Source organism: Oryzias latipes, chromosome 21, assembly GCF_002234675.1.
Source record: "Oryzias latipes chromosome 21, ASM223467v1".
NCBI lineage: Eukaryota > Metazoa > Chordata > Actinopteri > Beloniformes > Adrianichthyidae > Oryzias > Oryzias latipes.
The window spans coordinates 10227364-10239545 of NC_019879.2; the positions used below are offsets into that span (position 1 = coordinate 10227364).

Sequence of the window (12182 nt, forward strand, 5' to 3'; positions counted from 1 at the left end):
CTGGCCCGAGCCCCCCCCACCGGATGTCTGGCCCGAGCCCCCCGCACCGGACCTTGAACCCGAGCCGCTTGCCGCGGACCCCGAACCCGAGCCGCTTGCCGCGGACCCCGAACCCGAGCCGCTTGCCGCGGACCCCGAACCCGAGCCGCTTGCCGCGGACCCCGAACCCGAGCCGCTTGCCGCGGACCCCGGGCCGCCTGCCGCGGACCCCGGGCCGCCTGCCGCGGACCCCGAGCCGCCTGCCGCGGATCCCGGGCCCGAGCTGCCAGCCGTTTGCTGGTCGGACAATCAAGGCCGGACGGCGCGGCCTCCCGGCCGCCCTCCAGACCCGCCTGGACGGACAGAGGGGCCTCCTGGCCGCCCTCCAGACCCGCCTGGACGGACAGAGCGGCCTCCCGGCCGTCCTCCGGAACTGCCTCGCCAGACAGAGCGGTCTCCGGGCCGTCCTCCGGACCCGCCTCGCCGGACTGCTGTTGGCCTTTTGATTGGCCTTTTGGGCCCCCTCCTCCTGGACTCTAGGAGGAACCTCGGTGCGGTTCCTTGAGGGGGGGGTTATGTTACGGTTTCTGTTTCTTTGCCCTTGTGGTTTGTTTCCTTTTTGTTCTGTGATGTTTTCAGTTCACTTCCTGTTTTAGTTTGTAGGGTTTCCTGTTTTGTTTTGTTGTGAGTTTTACTTTGGTTCCCCATCCTGCCTGATTGTGTTCACCTGTGTCTCGTTTGTCTGTATGTATTTAAGTCTTGTCATTCCCTTCCTCCTGTGCTGGTCCATAGTTTGTAATTGTGCTGTTCCCTGGTTTTGAGTGTTTCTGTATTTCGAGTATTCTAGCCTGCTGAAGCAGTGGTTTTGGTTTTCTTGTAGTTTTTGTTATTAAACCCCCATTCCCTGCATCCTCCTGCCTCCTCTCCTCTCTGCGCCTGGGTACTTCCCTTCTCCCCCGTTACACCCTCATTCATGCATAATGGTGAGATTGAGGACACAGTTTAACCAGCACGTTTGTGTGTCACCTTTGATAGCACAGAACTGTTTTGTGAGTGGTTCCGTTGAACCAAACATGAGTGTTTTGTCTTCGCCTCATGAATTCAAAAGCTGTGATTAATTCCTTATCAGTTCAGAGTCTGTACGGTGGCCCTGAAGGGCATATCACATCAGCAAATCACTCACAAGTGCAAAAGCATATTAAAGATCACAACATCAATTAAGAAAGCAAAACAAATAAACATGCTGCATTTTAGAAATGAAAACACAATTTTACAAACCAAAACACGATTCCAAAAATTGAAACAATTCATAAAACAAAAGTAATTTCCCGAAATGTCTCATAGGTTATGCCCCACCTTCCTTTTCCAGTTTTTGTGTTTCAATTTTTAACAATTCATTTTGATTTCTGGATATTACTTTTTGGAATAATTTCATTTTTATTAGAATTGTGTTTTGGTTCTGAAATTTTGTTTGGATTTCTAAAATGTCATGTTTTGTATTATTTGGTTTGCCTTTTTAATCGCCGTTGTGATCTTCAAAATGTTTTATGCATTGAGTGATTAGTTGATGTGAACTGCACTTCAGGGCCACCGTAGTCTGCCTCTTCTGAGAAAGAGGAGTATTTCAAGAAGAAAAAACACAAAAGTGAGCAGATTTTAGTCGTGTTCGTGTCATATTTCTCTTTTTGGGAATAAGTTCAAGCTTTTTGATCATTTCCCTTTCTTGCCTTTTTCATTTCTCTCTGCACCCCGACCGCCACGCTTTGCCTCCCCTGGCTTTCCTCTCTTTCCACGCTGCTTCTGCTTCTGATTTAAGCACGCAGCGGGCGGTTGTGGGTAAGGGGGCTCATGCTGTGAAGGATCTCTGTGGCTCGGGCAGAACTGAAGGTCATGATCAGAACCGCAGGATGACACTGAAGAGGTGGAAGAGAAAGAGCACTCAGATGAACTTCAGTCCTGTTTGGAGAACTCAGAGCCAAGAAAAAGCCCAACGGCAGAAGAATTATATAGATCTTGTAGCTTGATCGATGAGAACAATCAATAAAAAAAGATTTTTTTGGATGTTCTCTGTCACCTTCTCAGTGAACTTGAGAAATATGATGGTACAAGTAACTACAATGCCTCATTTTTTGCTGTTTTATCCACCTGGTCTATATTTTCTTCTTCTTATTTTGATCTTACAGACACAAAAGTAAATAAACAACACTAAGAAAGAATAAAGAAGAAGCAAGCATGTGTTTCTTTTTGTGGGAAACTCCTGGAGCCCAGATGAGACTACTTTTCCTTTTGTCTTTCACATTTTTTTGGAACTAATTTACATATTTCAAAAGTATTCATAAGAAAATAGCCTGAGGACAGAAAGGGCCGATCTGCATACTGAAGTCTGAACAGAGGACGAGGGGAGGGAAGCACATGCAAACACACACACAGTCCCGTTAATTGATTTAAGGTTGATCTGAAAGAGAAAAAAAAAATTGTTAATTAACTGATTGTGTCAGACTCGTTATGCAGGATTATTTGCAGCACTCACAGCCAAAAAAACAGGCTGGAACATTGGCTGTCAGGCAGCTGCACAGAAAGAGTGAGAGGTTGAGGGAGAGGGGAGGAAAAAAAATGTGCATCATAAGAAGGCCTCTTCACCCAGCTTCCTTCATGAATAACAAATAGAGGAGCCGGTGCTGTGACCAGGCAGCACAACACATGAAAAACATTACCGCCTTCCCTGACTCGTCTGGCTTTCTGCACATTATGCTGGTGGGCTCGGAGCATGTGGAACACTGCGGCGCTTTGTGCAGCCTCTCTGGACGTTCAGCTGCTTCCCTGCATGCAGGCAGAGCACAAACAGGTTTAAAAGCTGTAGAATAAAAAATAATGACAGATACATTTTGAATAACTTTGAATTGTCCCAGCATTCAGATCTTGGTCAAATGAACGTCTTAATTGGTCATTAACAAAATAAAATGTCTCTCAGATGAAAACAGTAGAAGCAAAATTATCTGAACAATAAAAAAAGTCAAAGTAAATCACTCGGCTAAAGTTTTAGGGTTACAACAACGATGTTTGGAACTAAAATGACGGTATTTCCAAAAATAAAACACAATTGCACAACATTTTTTACCATCTTAATATATGAAAACTTCTTATGTGTTGAATAAATGAACTGTAGAAGATTGCAACCCAAGATAGCCATGATTCTTCATGAAAAAAGTTACTAAATTAAATGTAACTGAGTAAATGCATCACATATTGGGACACATTTCAGGATGAGCTGCAGTTTTGTTTTTAAAAAGTGTTGGATTGTTGATAATGTCGACAATGTTTCTGATCATTCTATAACCGGTTGCAACATTTTTGAATAAATAAAGCAGAAGGTTTTTCTTTACTTTTAGTAACAAAATAAATGTTTGTTATAGGTTTTTATTTTCATGACGTTGTTACTCTTTTAAACCACAATCCGCTCCTGTTTTATCAAGATAAAACTAAACTCTATGTTCTTTCCTTGAAGGAAGGGGGGGGGGGTTAAAGTCTATTTATCATTTACCTTTTGGATAAGATCCAACATAAATATGCTAAAGGACATAAATTAGCAGCAACCTGGCTGTCTAACAAAACTCTGTGTGTCTTTTCCCCTCCAGATCCGTGAAAGCTGCGTCTTGATGGGCTTTAAGTCCATCCAAACCACCGTTAAGAAAGTCTCAGCAGAACCAGTTTGAGGTTTTTCTGAGGATGGAAAAAAAAGGAAGCTGGAAGTTTGTGCGCTCAGCTCTCCCGGTGCGTCACTCCATCGTGGCTTCCCCGTTTCAGCGTGGAAAAGGGGAACTATTGATATGCAGAAGGCGTTCAAATCATCCAGAGCTGCAGCGACGCAAACCTCTGACTAATTTTATGTAAATAAGAAAAACTACTGTTTGTTTATACTCAGCAGAGGCTGTATATGTGTGTAAAAAGAACATATATGGTAATGTCAAAGTATTTCCTGCAAAATCTTAACCTCCAAAGATCCTTTGCGCATGACTGAGTGCCTGCAGTTCATTCATGGTAAATTATTTTTCCTTCTTATTGTTTTCTTCTGCAAGTTGTTGCTTTTTCACTCGCAGCAGGAACTTGCTTCTCCAAATGCGGGAGGCACGAACTCTTCCACGTCCGCGCGTCCAATCAGCAGGTAGTCTGCAGCGCGTTCCTGCTGTCATTGGACAGGGACGGCAAAGGAAAACGCAGCTTTGGCACAAAGTAAACTCCAGCGAGTCTGCTGCTGTGCGCTGTGGAAAGACGCGTCGGATGGAGAGAGATGCGACTGACTGGACGGCGAAGGCTTTAAAGGTTTAGCTGCTCTCATTTCTCTATATTCAGTTAGGCGCGGATCAAAGAAAGGGGTTGGTTTTTTTTGTTTTGTTTCCAAAGTGGATTACGCACGGCGCAGCTGCGGGACGCAGGAAAACTTCTGCAACTGTAGTTTTTGTTGTGCGGGAGCTCAAAAATGTGCGTTTTTCTTTTTGAGTTTCTGAAAACTTGTATTTTTTAAAGAAAAAAAAATCTCATAGACAAGTTTTTTTCTTGAATTCATTAAAGGCAAAACGCTTATCCTGAAGAGAGCTTGATGGATTAAAAGCAAGCTACACTTTTGTTCGACACAAGTAAGGACAGCAGGGCTAAATCTATATGCTTTGGGGGATGGCAGCAGCCACTTCGAGCCCGTACCTCGCCAGTAGCAGAATTTTATCCGGCCCGGTGGTCCACTCTGAGCGCAGAGGTGGGGGCATGCAGCCGGGCAGCACCGCCGTCACCACCGTGTCTGGAGGATACAGAGGGGAGCCCGCGGTTAAGATGGTGCAGAGTGACTTCATGCATGGAGCCATGGTTGCGAGCAACGGGGGCCACATGCTGAGCCATGCCCCCCAGTGGGTGACCTCGCTGCCTCACGCGGCAGCTGCGGCGGCGGCGGCGGCAGCGGCGGCGGCAGAAGCGGGATCCGCGTGGCCCCCGAGCCCCCAGCCGCAGGAGCTGAAGAGGAACAACGGCAGAGACGAGCTCCATGCCGGCTCTGCTCTGCACCACCGCCCCGCGCATGTAGGACCCCATCAGGCGCATCCGGGTAGTTGGGGGGGCTCCTCGGCGGCGCACATCAGCCTCGGTGAGGGGCAGCAGCAGTCCCTCATCTACTCCCAGCCCGGAGGATTTACAGTCAACGGGATGCTGGGCGCGCACACCGGACAGAGCCTCATGCACTCTGGGTTGGTGCGCGGAGAGTCACCGGAGCTGGACCACAGCAACCATCACCACCACCACCACCACAACCACCACACGCACCACCACCAGCACCACGGCGTGGGCCACGATCCGCAGTCGGATGAGGACACCCCCACGTCGGACGACTTGGAGCATTTTGCCAAACAGTTCAAACAGCGGAGAATCAAGCTGGGGTTCACGCAGGCGGACGTGGGCTTGGCCTTGGGCACCCTCTACGGGAACGTCTTCTCCCAGACGACCATCTGCAGGTTCGAGGCGCTCCAGCTGAGCTTTAAAAACATGTGCAAGCTGAAACCGCTGCTCAACAAATGGTTGGAGGAGGCCGACTCCACGACCGGGAGCCCGACCAGCATCGACAAGATCGCCACCCAAGGCAGGAAGCGGAAAAAGCGCACATCCATTGAGGTGAGCGTAAAAGGCGCATTGGAGAGCCATTTCCTCAAGTGTCCCAAACCCTCCGCGCAGGAGATCAACTCTCTTGCGGACACTCTGCAGCTGGAAAAGGAGGTGGTGAGGGTCTGGTTCTGCAACCGTCGGCAGAAGGAGAAGCGCATGACGCCACCTGGACTCCCGCGCAGCCCCGAGGACTCGTATTCACAAGTGGGCAGCCTGGGACCAGACACCCCGTCCCCGTCCATAGAATGCAAGCGGATGTACAGCGACACATGAAGTGAAATTCTTCATCATTGCTCCAATTTTTCTAGAAAAATCTCCCCTTTTAGAAGATTTGGTGACATTTTTATCCCATGTTAGTGTGTTTATTTCAGAGCCTTTATTCTTCCTTAGGTGTTTATCTGCACTATGACTCAGCATCTTGGAGAAAAATATTCATCTTTAAGCTCAACTCAAACATTTAATGAAAAACTTTCCTTCTTTTTGCAGATTAAAACTGAAAATTCAACTAGTTTTTTTCCCTTGGAAAACACCTATTTTCCCTGTGATGCTGCAAAGTTTGCTCTCCCAAGTCTTTAGATTAAAGCCCAAATTTAAGAACGTGTATCCATGATTATTTTTTATAGCAATAACTTTTCCTTTTTGTCATGTCCCAATATGTTGTGATCCTAATTTAAATATTCAAACATTATAATTTTCTTAAACAAAAAAAAGGCAAACCTCCTCCTAGGTCTGCTGTGTGTTACTGTGTGATGATTCAAACTATTTATTTTTTTCCCACTGTGTTTATTTTCATGAAAAAATATTTAATAAATTTGGAGAAAAAAACATTTTCAGATAATTTCTAGTTTTTTCAGGGTCCATGTTCACTATGTGAAATATTAAATGGATTCTGTCACTTTTGAAAGGATTTAACTCGCCAGCTAAACAGTATTTAAAAGTTTACTTTTTTTTGTTTTAAGAATCCCTTTAAAGTTATGGATTATGTGACCTATCGTTGCCAGGTTTTGAGTGAAAGATTCAACGCAGATACAAGGTAATGATTTTAGTTTGTATTTTTGATCAATCTGTTAAAAATCACACATTGGCAGCAGCTCTTTCTTTCTTTTCTGCAAAAATAAGAATGTGTAAAACAACAATTGATGCCCTGTTTCCCAAATATTCCGCCAAAAGTGACAGAACTCATGGGAAGAACTTGTTTCCGTGGTTTTTGTAAACGTTTATGGGGGATATCTGCGCGGCAGAACTATAGACCGCAGCTCCATGGATGGAACACAGGCAGCCAAAGTCAGCTATCCCAGATGGCAGTTCACCTCGGCAGCGGTTGCCAAGGAGACAGCAAGATGGAGTGACACGAGGCACCATGTGATGGCTTAGGCAACTGTGAGCTGAAAACAACGCTACAAGTCACAAATGCAGCTCCACTAAGCATACGAGAACACACTCTGAGGTCAAAGGTCAACAGCAACAGTAGCTGCTGACAACTGGGACAGAAACACAGAGTGAGCACGAAGCAGAAGTTAATACTGCACCTTCCACAAGTCCATTTAGTTTGAAATCCTGCCTTTCTTGTAACCAGCAGTTAAATAACAGACAACATACTGCAAGTTTTTCATATTTTGATTCTTTTGAGTGTCTGAAAGACAGGTGGATACAATTAAGAGAAACGTTGAAAGGAAAAATGTACAAAAAAGAAATGAAAAAGCAACAAGAAAAATTATGAAATGTGAGAATTTTGCATTTATCACATCAAAAAACAATTTAAAGACACACTGAGACTCAAAAACACACAAAACAGCTTTATTTGAAGTTAAAATCAATGTTTAAATGCTTTGCATAATTTTTTTTTTTTTTTGGTGCTGCAGTTTTTCTATTTGTTTCATGCCAATTTCAGGTTGTTTCATTTTTTTTTAGCCTTATATCAATGGTGTGTGGGTTTTTTTCTTAAAAACATTTTGGGGTTTACTTTATATTTCACCAAATCTGTGGGGTTTTTTTTTAGTTTAAATGACGTGTTTTTATTATAAAAGTCTCAGTGAATTTCATGTTTTATGGTAAGTTTGGTTTAAAACATTTTTGTGTCCATTTTATTTTTTTTGAAGGATTTTCCAAACATTTGTATGCTTTCTTATTATCATATTGTCTTCTGGATACGTTTAGACCTTAGGTTGTGTTTTATCAACTCATGTTGTACCTGGAGACACAGACAGGTCTGCATGAAGCACTAAAGTCATTTTAAGTCATTAAAAAAATACTAAAATCCTCTGATCTGCCTCAGTCCAACTGGAAATAAAATGCAAATGTGGAGCTGCTGTTGTTCATCATCTACAGCTGCTGCTCATGTTCATGCTATACTTGTGAACCTGAACACTGGTAATGTGACGCGTGTTTAAGAATGCGCTAAACGCGGGTTCTTCCAGGCATGTTAAGCTCATGGTGTTTACACTGGACAAGCAGGGAGGGGCTTCTTCTTCTTTTCTTATTTTGCTACTGTTTGCTAGAGCATGTCCACCTACAGTTGGAAGAGGCTTGGTGGAAACTGTCAAAGCGGTGTAAATTTCGGAAATCTCGCTCCAGGCGAAGTATGAAAGACTAATACGGTACAATTCCATGTAAAATAGCAATCATTGATTTTTCCTCCATGATGAATTTTCAAATGGTTATCACTTTCGTGAATTAAAATACGTCACTACCAAAGCCGAGTTCCTCATTGGTCAAAGTTCCTCATACAAGCTCAAAGCCCGGTGATGTAAAGAAGAGAGATAAAGTTGAAATTGGAGAGTAAAAAAAATAGTTATAGGATAGTTTGCCATCTCTCAGTGGGTGGCGCGTTCCTGTCCCAGGTGGAGGAGTTAAAAAATCTTGGGGTCTTTTTTATGAGTCAGGAAAGACCAGAGTGTGAGATTGACAGGTGGATCGGACCAGCGTCTGTAGTTATGCGGTTGCTGTACCGGTCCATTATGGGGAAAAGAGAGCTGAACAAGAAAGCAAAGCTCTCAATTTACCGGTCGATCTTCGTTCCAAAACTCACCCATGTGCTCTGGGAAAGAACGAGGTCCCGAATACAAGCGGCTGAAATGAGCTTCCTCCGTAGGGTGGCTGGGCGCTCCCTTAGTGATAGGGGGTGAGAAGCTCAGTCAGCTCGGAGTAGAACCGCTTCTCCTCCACATTGAGAGGAGCAAGTTGAGGTGGCTCGCCCATCTAGTCAGTCCTGGACGCCTCCCTGGGGAGGTGTACCGGCTTGTCCAACTGGGCGGAGGCCCCAGAGAAGACCCAGGACACGCTGGAGAGACTATGTCTCTCAGCTGGTCTGGGAACGTCTCGTGGTTCCTCCTGAGGAGCTGGAGGAAGTAGCTGGTGTGAGGGACTGCTGCCCCTGTGACCTGGTTCCGGATGAGCAGAAGAAGATGGATGGATTTACAAGGTTTCGTCATTAAACTGCTCTCACGTCTAACATTGAATATCAATGCTGTTATCTGATGAAGTTCCAGACGCTCCTCAGGCAGCATTTGTGCTTGTTTGCTCACCTTCAGTTTACAGTCATCACGGTTTCCTGCTTCTCTGAGCTGTGGGATGATTACAGTTGCCCTACTGAGGATGTTATTACCCTCTTCCAGTTGTAACCACTAATATAATTGCTCATAATTGCTCCTAAAGCCTTGTTCAGAGGGACTTTATGGAAAGTAATTAGTACACAATTGATGCCTCCTTTAATGCTTGTTGTTTGTGTCTGAAAGCGTGACACACATACACACACACATGCACACAAACGCACACACAGAACCTGTCAAACCAATCATTTAACAACTGCAAAGCCCTAATCTGCAACTCTGTCACTTGAGTTTGTTCATTAGCATTCCTGCTGCTTGGTGTTAATTATTTTCATGAGACCGGGAATGGTTAACCACCAAGTCCAAGACTGATTAACACGCTGTGACGTTCTCAACTGAAACTTAAGATACACAAAATTCAAAGAAAACGCCACCGTTTCCATGTGAGGGAGATCAAATGTGAGTCTTTACAGTTCAACACAAAGAGGGCAACTCATTTTCACTTTGCACGTGTTTTTGTATTTTTTTTTTTGAGCGATAGAGCAACTCCAACCCAGTTTCTCAATCAGGGAGAAATCAAACATCTGCGGAATGAGTGTGTGTCTGCCACTGAACGTGACGGGCATGCATGTGTCAGCTCACTGGAGTGGAACTCCATAACGGGCATGTTCTGCGCATGGGCATGGCGCCAGCGTGGAGGAGGAAAAGCCTCTGAGCATCAGGTTGCAGATGTTTAAATGAAAGGAGCGGTTGTCCAGGCGGAGTGCAACTCAACTGGCTTGTCTCTGTAGGTGCAGTTTTGGTCTCCACTCCATCCATCACTTTAAATTGAAATCCATTTTAATCTGCTATTGGGTGATAATTATTTCTGAGTTTAAAGATGATCCTTTCATAAAAATGGTACATTTCTGTATTTGTAGATTAACACTATAAGAGTAATTTGGTTCAGTTTCTTTCCGACCAAAAGTCAGTGAAAACAACAAAGTCCAACTTTTCCATTTATAAAAATGTGGAGCTGTAGGACCCAAAAAGCTGTAGGACCCAAAAAGCAGGAGACCATCATATGGTGTCAGAAACACAAACATGACAAAGAAAAGGAACCTACAAAGAGTTGACAAAACAAAGTGACAAACCTGAAAAACGGAAAACCAAACACAAAAATACAATAAACTAAATGAAGACAGCTGTGGATGATCGACCTTTGACCTGGTGAGACTGACAAGGAAAACAGAACACGAACCCCCCCCAACACTTGGGAGGACGGGACCAGGAGGAACAGCAAAACAAAAGCTAAACTAGAAAACAGTTCAGGTTCCTGCAGGCCAGTAGGAGTGAGGGGTTACAAGAATAACCCCTCCTAAGGAACTGGCACCAAGAGGAGCAGTCCCAATGACTATCCCCAGGAGCTGGAAACATGAAGGGTACAAGGCCCAGTGACCCTCCTCCTAAACAGGAAACATCCCGGAGGGGGGCGAACCCCCCTTAGGAACAGACACATGAAGAGGAGCTGTCCCGGTGACCCTCCTCAGGAACAGAGGACCTATAGTATCGATGTGGATGTGGCTTGAAAATAGCTGCAGAAAAACTCATCTGCCATGGCGTGATGTGGATTGCAGTAGCAAACAAACCTACTACTTCAACAAAACTTCTTCTGCTGGGTCCGGGGTGTTCAGGTCATTCTATCAGGAACTAGAGGTGTAGGAGGCCAGGCATGGTAGCATAAACATAACAAAACATAATCAACTTAAACATGACCAAAAAAACAAGTGGAAACAAAAAGAGCAATTAGTAGATTACTTGGCAGAAATAACCGAAAACCAGATACTAAAATACATTGAGGGCAATTAACCAAATGACAACAGCTGTGGATGATCAACCTTAACCTGGTGATACTTACAAGGAAAACAGAAGATGACAAAAATTGGAGACACATCATAAAAATCCCAGCGCTGAATCTTCACATTGTGGAGATTAAACCATGAATTTATAAAATATAGCTTAAAAACAGTTACATGATTTGAATTCTAACAGTGTTATATTTTTATTGTATTACTTTTGACGGCAGGAGTTCCTTTCAAAATAAATTACATCCTTTGTCAGTTAAGATCCTCATACTGTGGGATTTTTCTGCAATAAAAACTTTGCTTCTGAAAAGCAAAAAAACACGAGATGAGAATATGACTTTAAACTTTCTTTGGGATAATAATCGCAAACAATTAAAAACTTTCCTTCAGTTATCTGACATGTTTGGCTTTTGGGGGACTGGTAGAGCTCTCTTGATTTAGTGTAATGTCAGCAGTGGTTAAAAAAGAAAGGAGTTCATTTTCACCTTAGTTTAATCATCTAAAAATATGACAAAACTTAAATGTTAATTTATCAAATTGTTAGCATTTTTCTTCAAAGCCAAAGAGCCTCAATGAAGGGGTAAAAGTGCCACATTCAACAGCTTGACCGCTGCAAATGTAACACTCCCCTCTGCTGGACAAAAAAGAAACTGCAGCTCAATTTTTAAACATTTTAACACCCAATCAGATTTTTCATTAATCAATTAGTTACAAATAACCAATGATAAAATTTTAATCTAAAAATAAACTGCATTGTATAAATATATACGCTTGCGAAAAATGTATATTAATAGATCAGACGTGACTTTCAGTTTTTATTAAAGCCTTTTTGGGAATTGTTGAAATTACTTTTTAAAATATTTTCAATGCAGCTGGAGCCAGCAACTCCAGCGTGCATTGGGGCAGTGAGGAGCGGCTGGAATGAGGTCAGCACCGCTAAATCTGAGGCCATGGTTTTTGACCAGAGAAAGGTTGTTTGCCATTTCTCGGTGGGTGAAGTGTCCCTGCCCCAGGTGAAGGAGTTTAAATATCTTGGTGTCTTGTTCACGAGGGAAGGAAGACCGGAGCGTGAGATTGACAGGCGGATCGGAGCAGCGTCCGTACCGGTCGATCTTTATTCCAATACTCACGTATAGTCATTAGCTCTGGGTCATGACTGAAAAAACGA

The 12182-nt window shown here is 43.9% G+C and overlaps 1 protein-coding gene across 1 annotated transcript; it reads left to right on the forward strand.

Moving 5' to 3' along the window:
* Positions 1-3974: 3974 nt before the first annotated feature.
* On the forward strand, positions 3975-7418 carry LOC101174234 (POU domain, class 3, transcription factor 3-B). Its single transcript, XM_023951151.1, has one exon. It carries the CDS (start codon positions 4639-4641, stop codon positions 5893-5895), a length of 1257 nt encoding a protein of 418 aa, XP_023806919.1. The 5' UTR covers positions 3975-4638; the 3' UTR covers positions 5896-7418.
* Positions 7419-12182: the final 4764 nt, after the last annotated feature.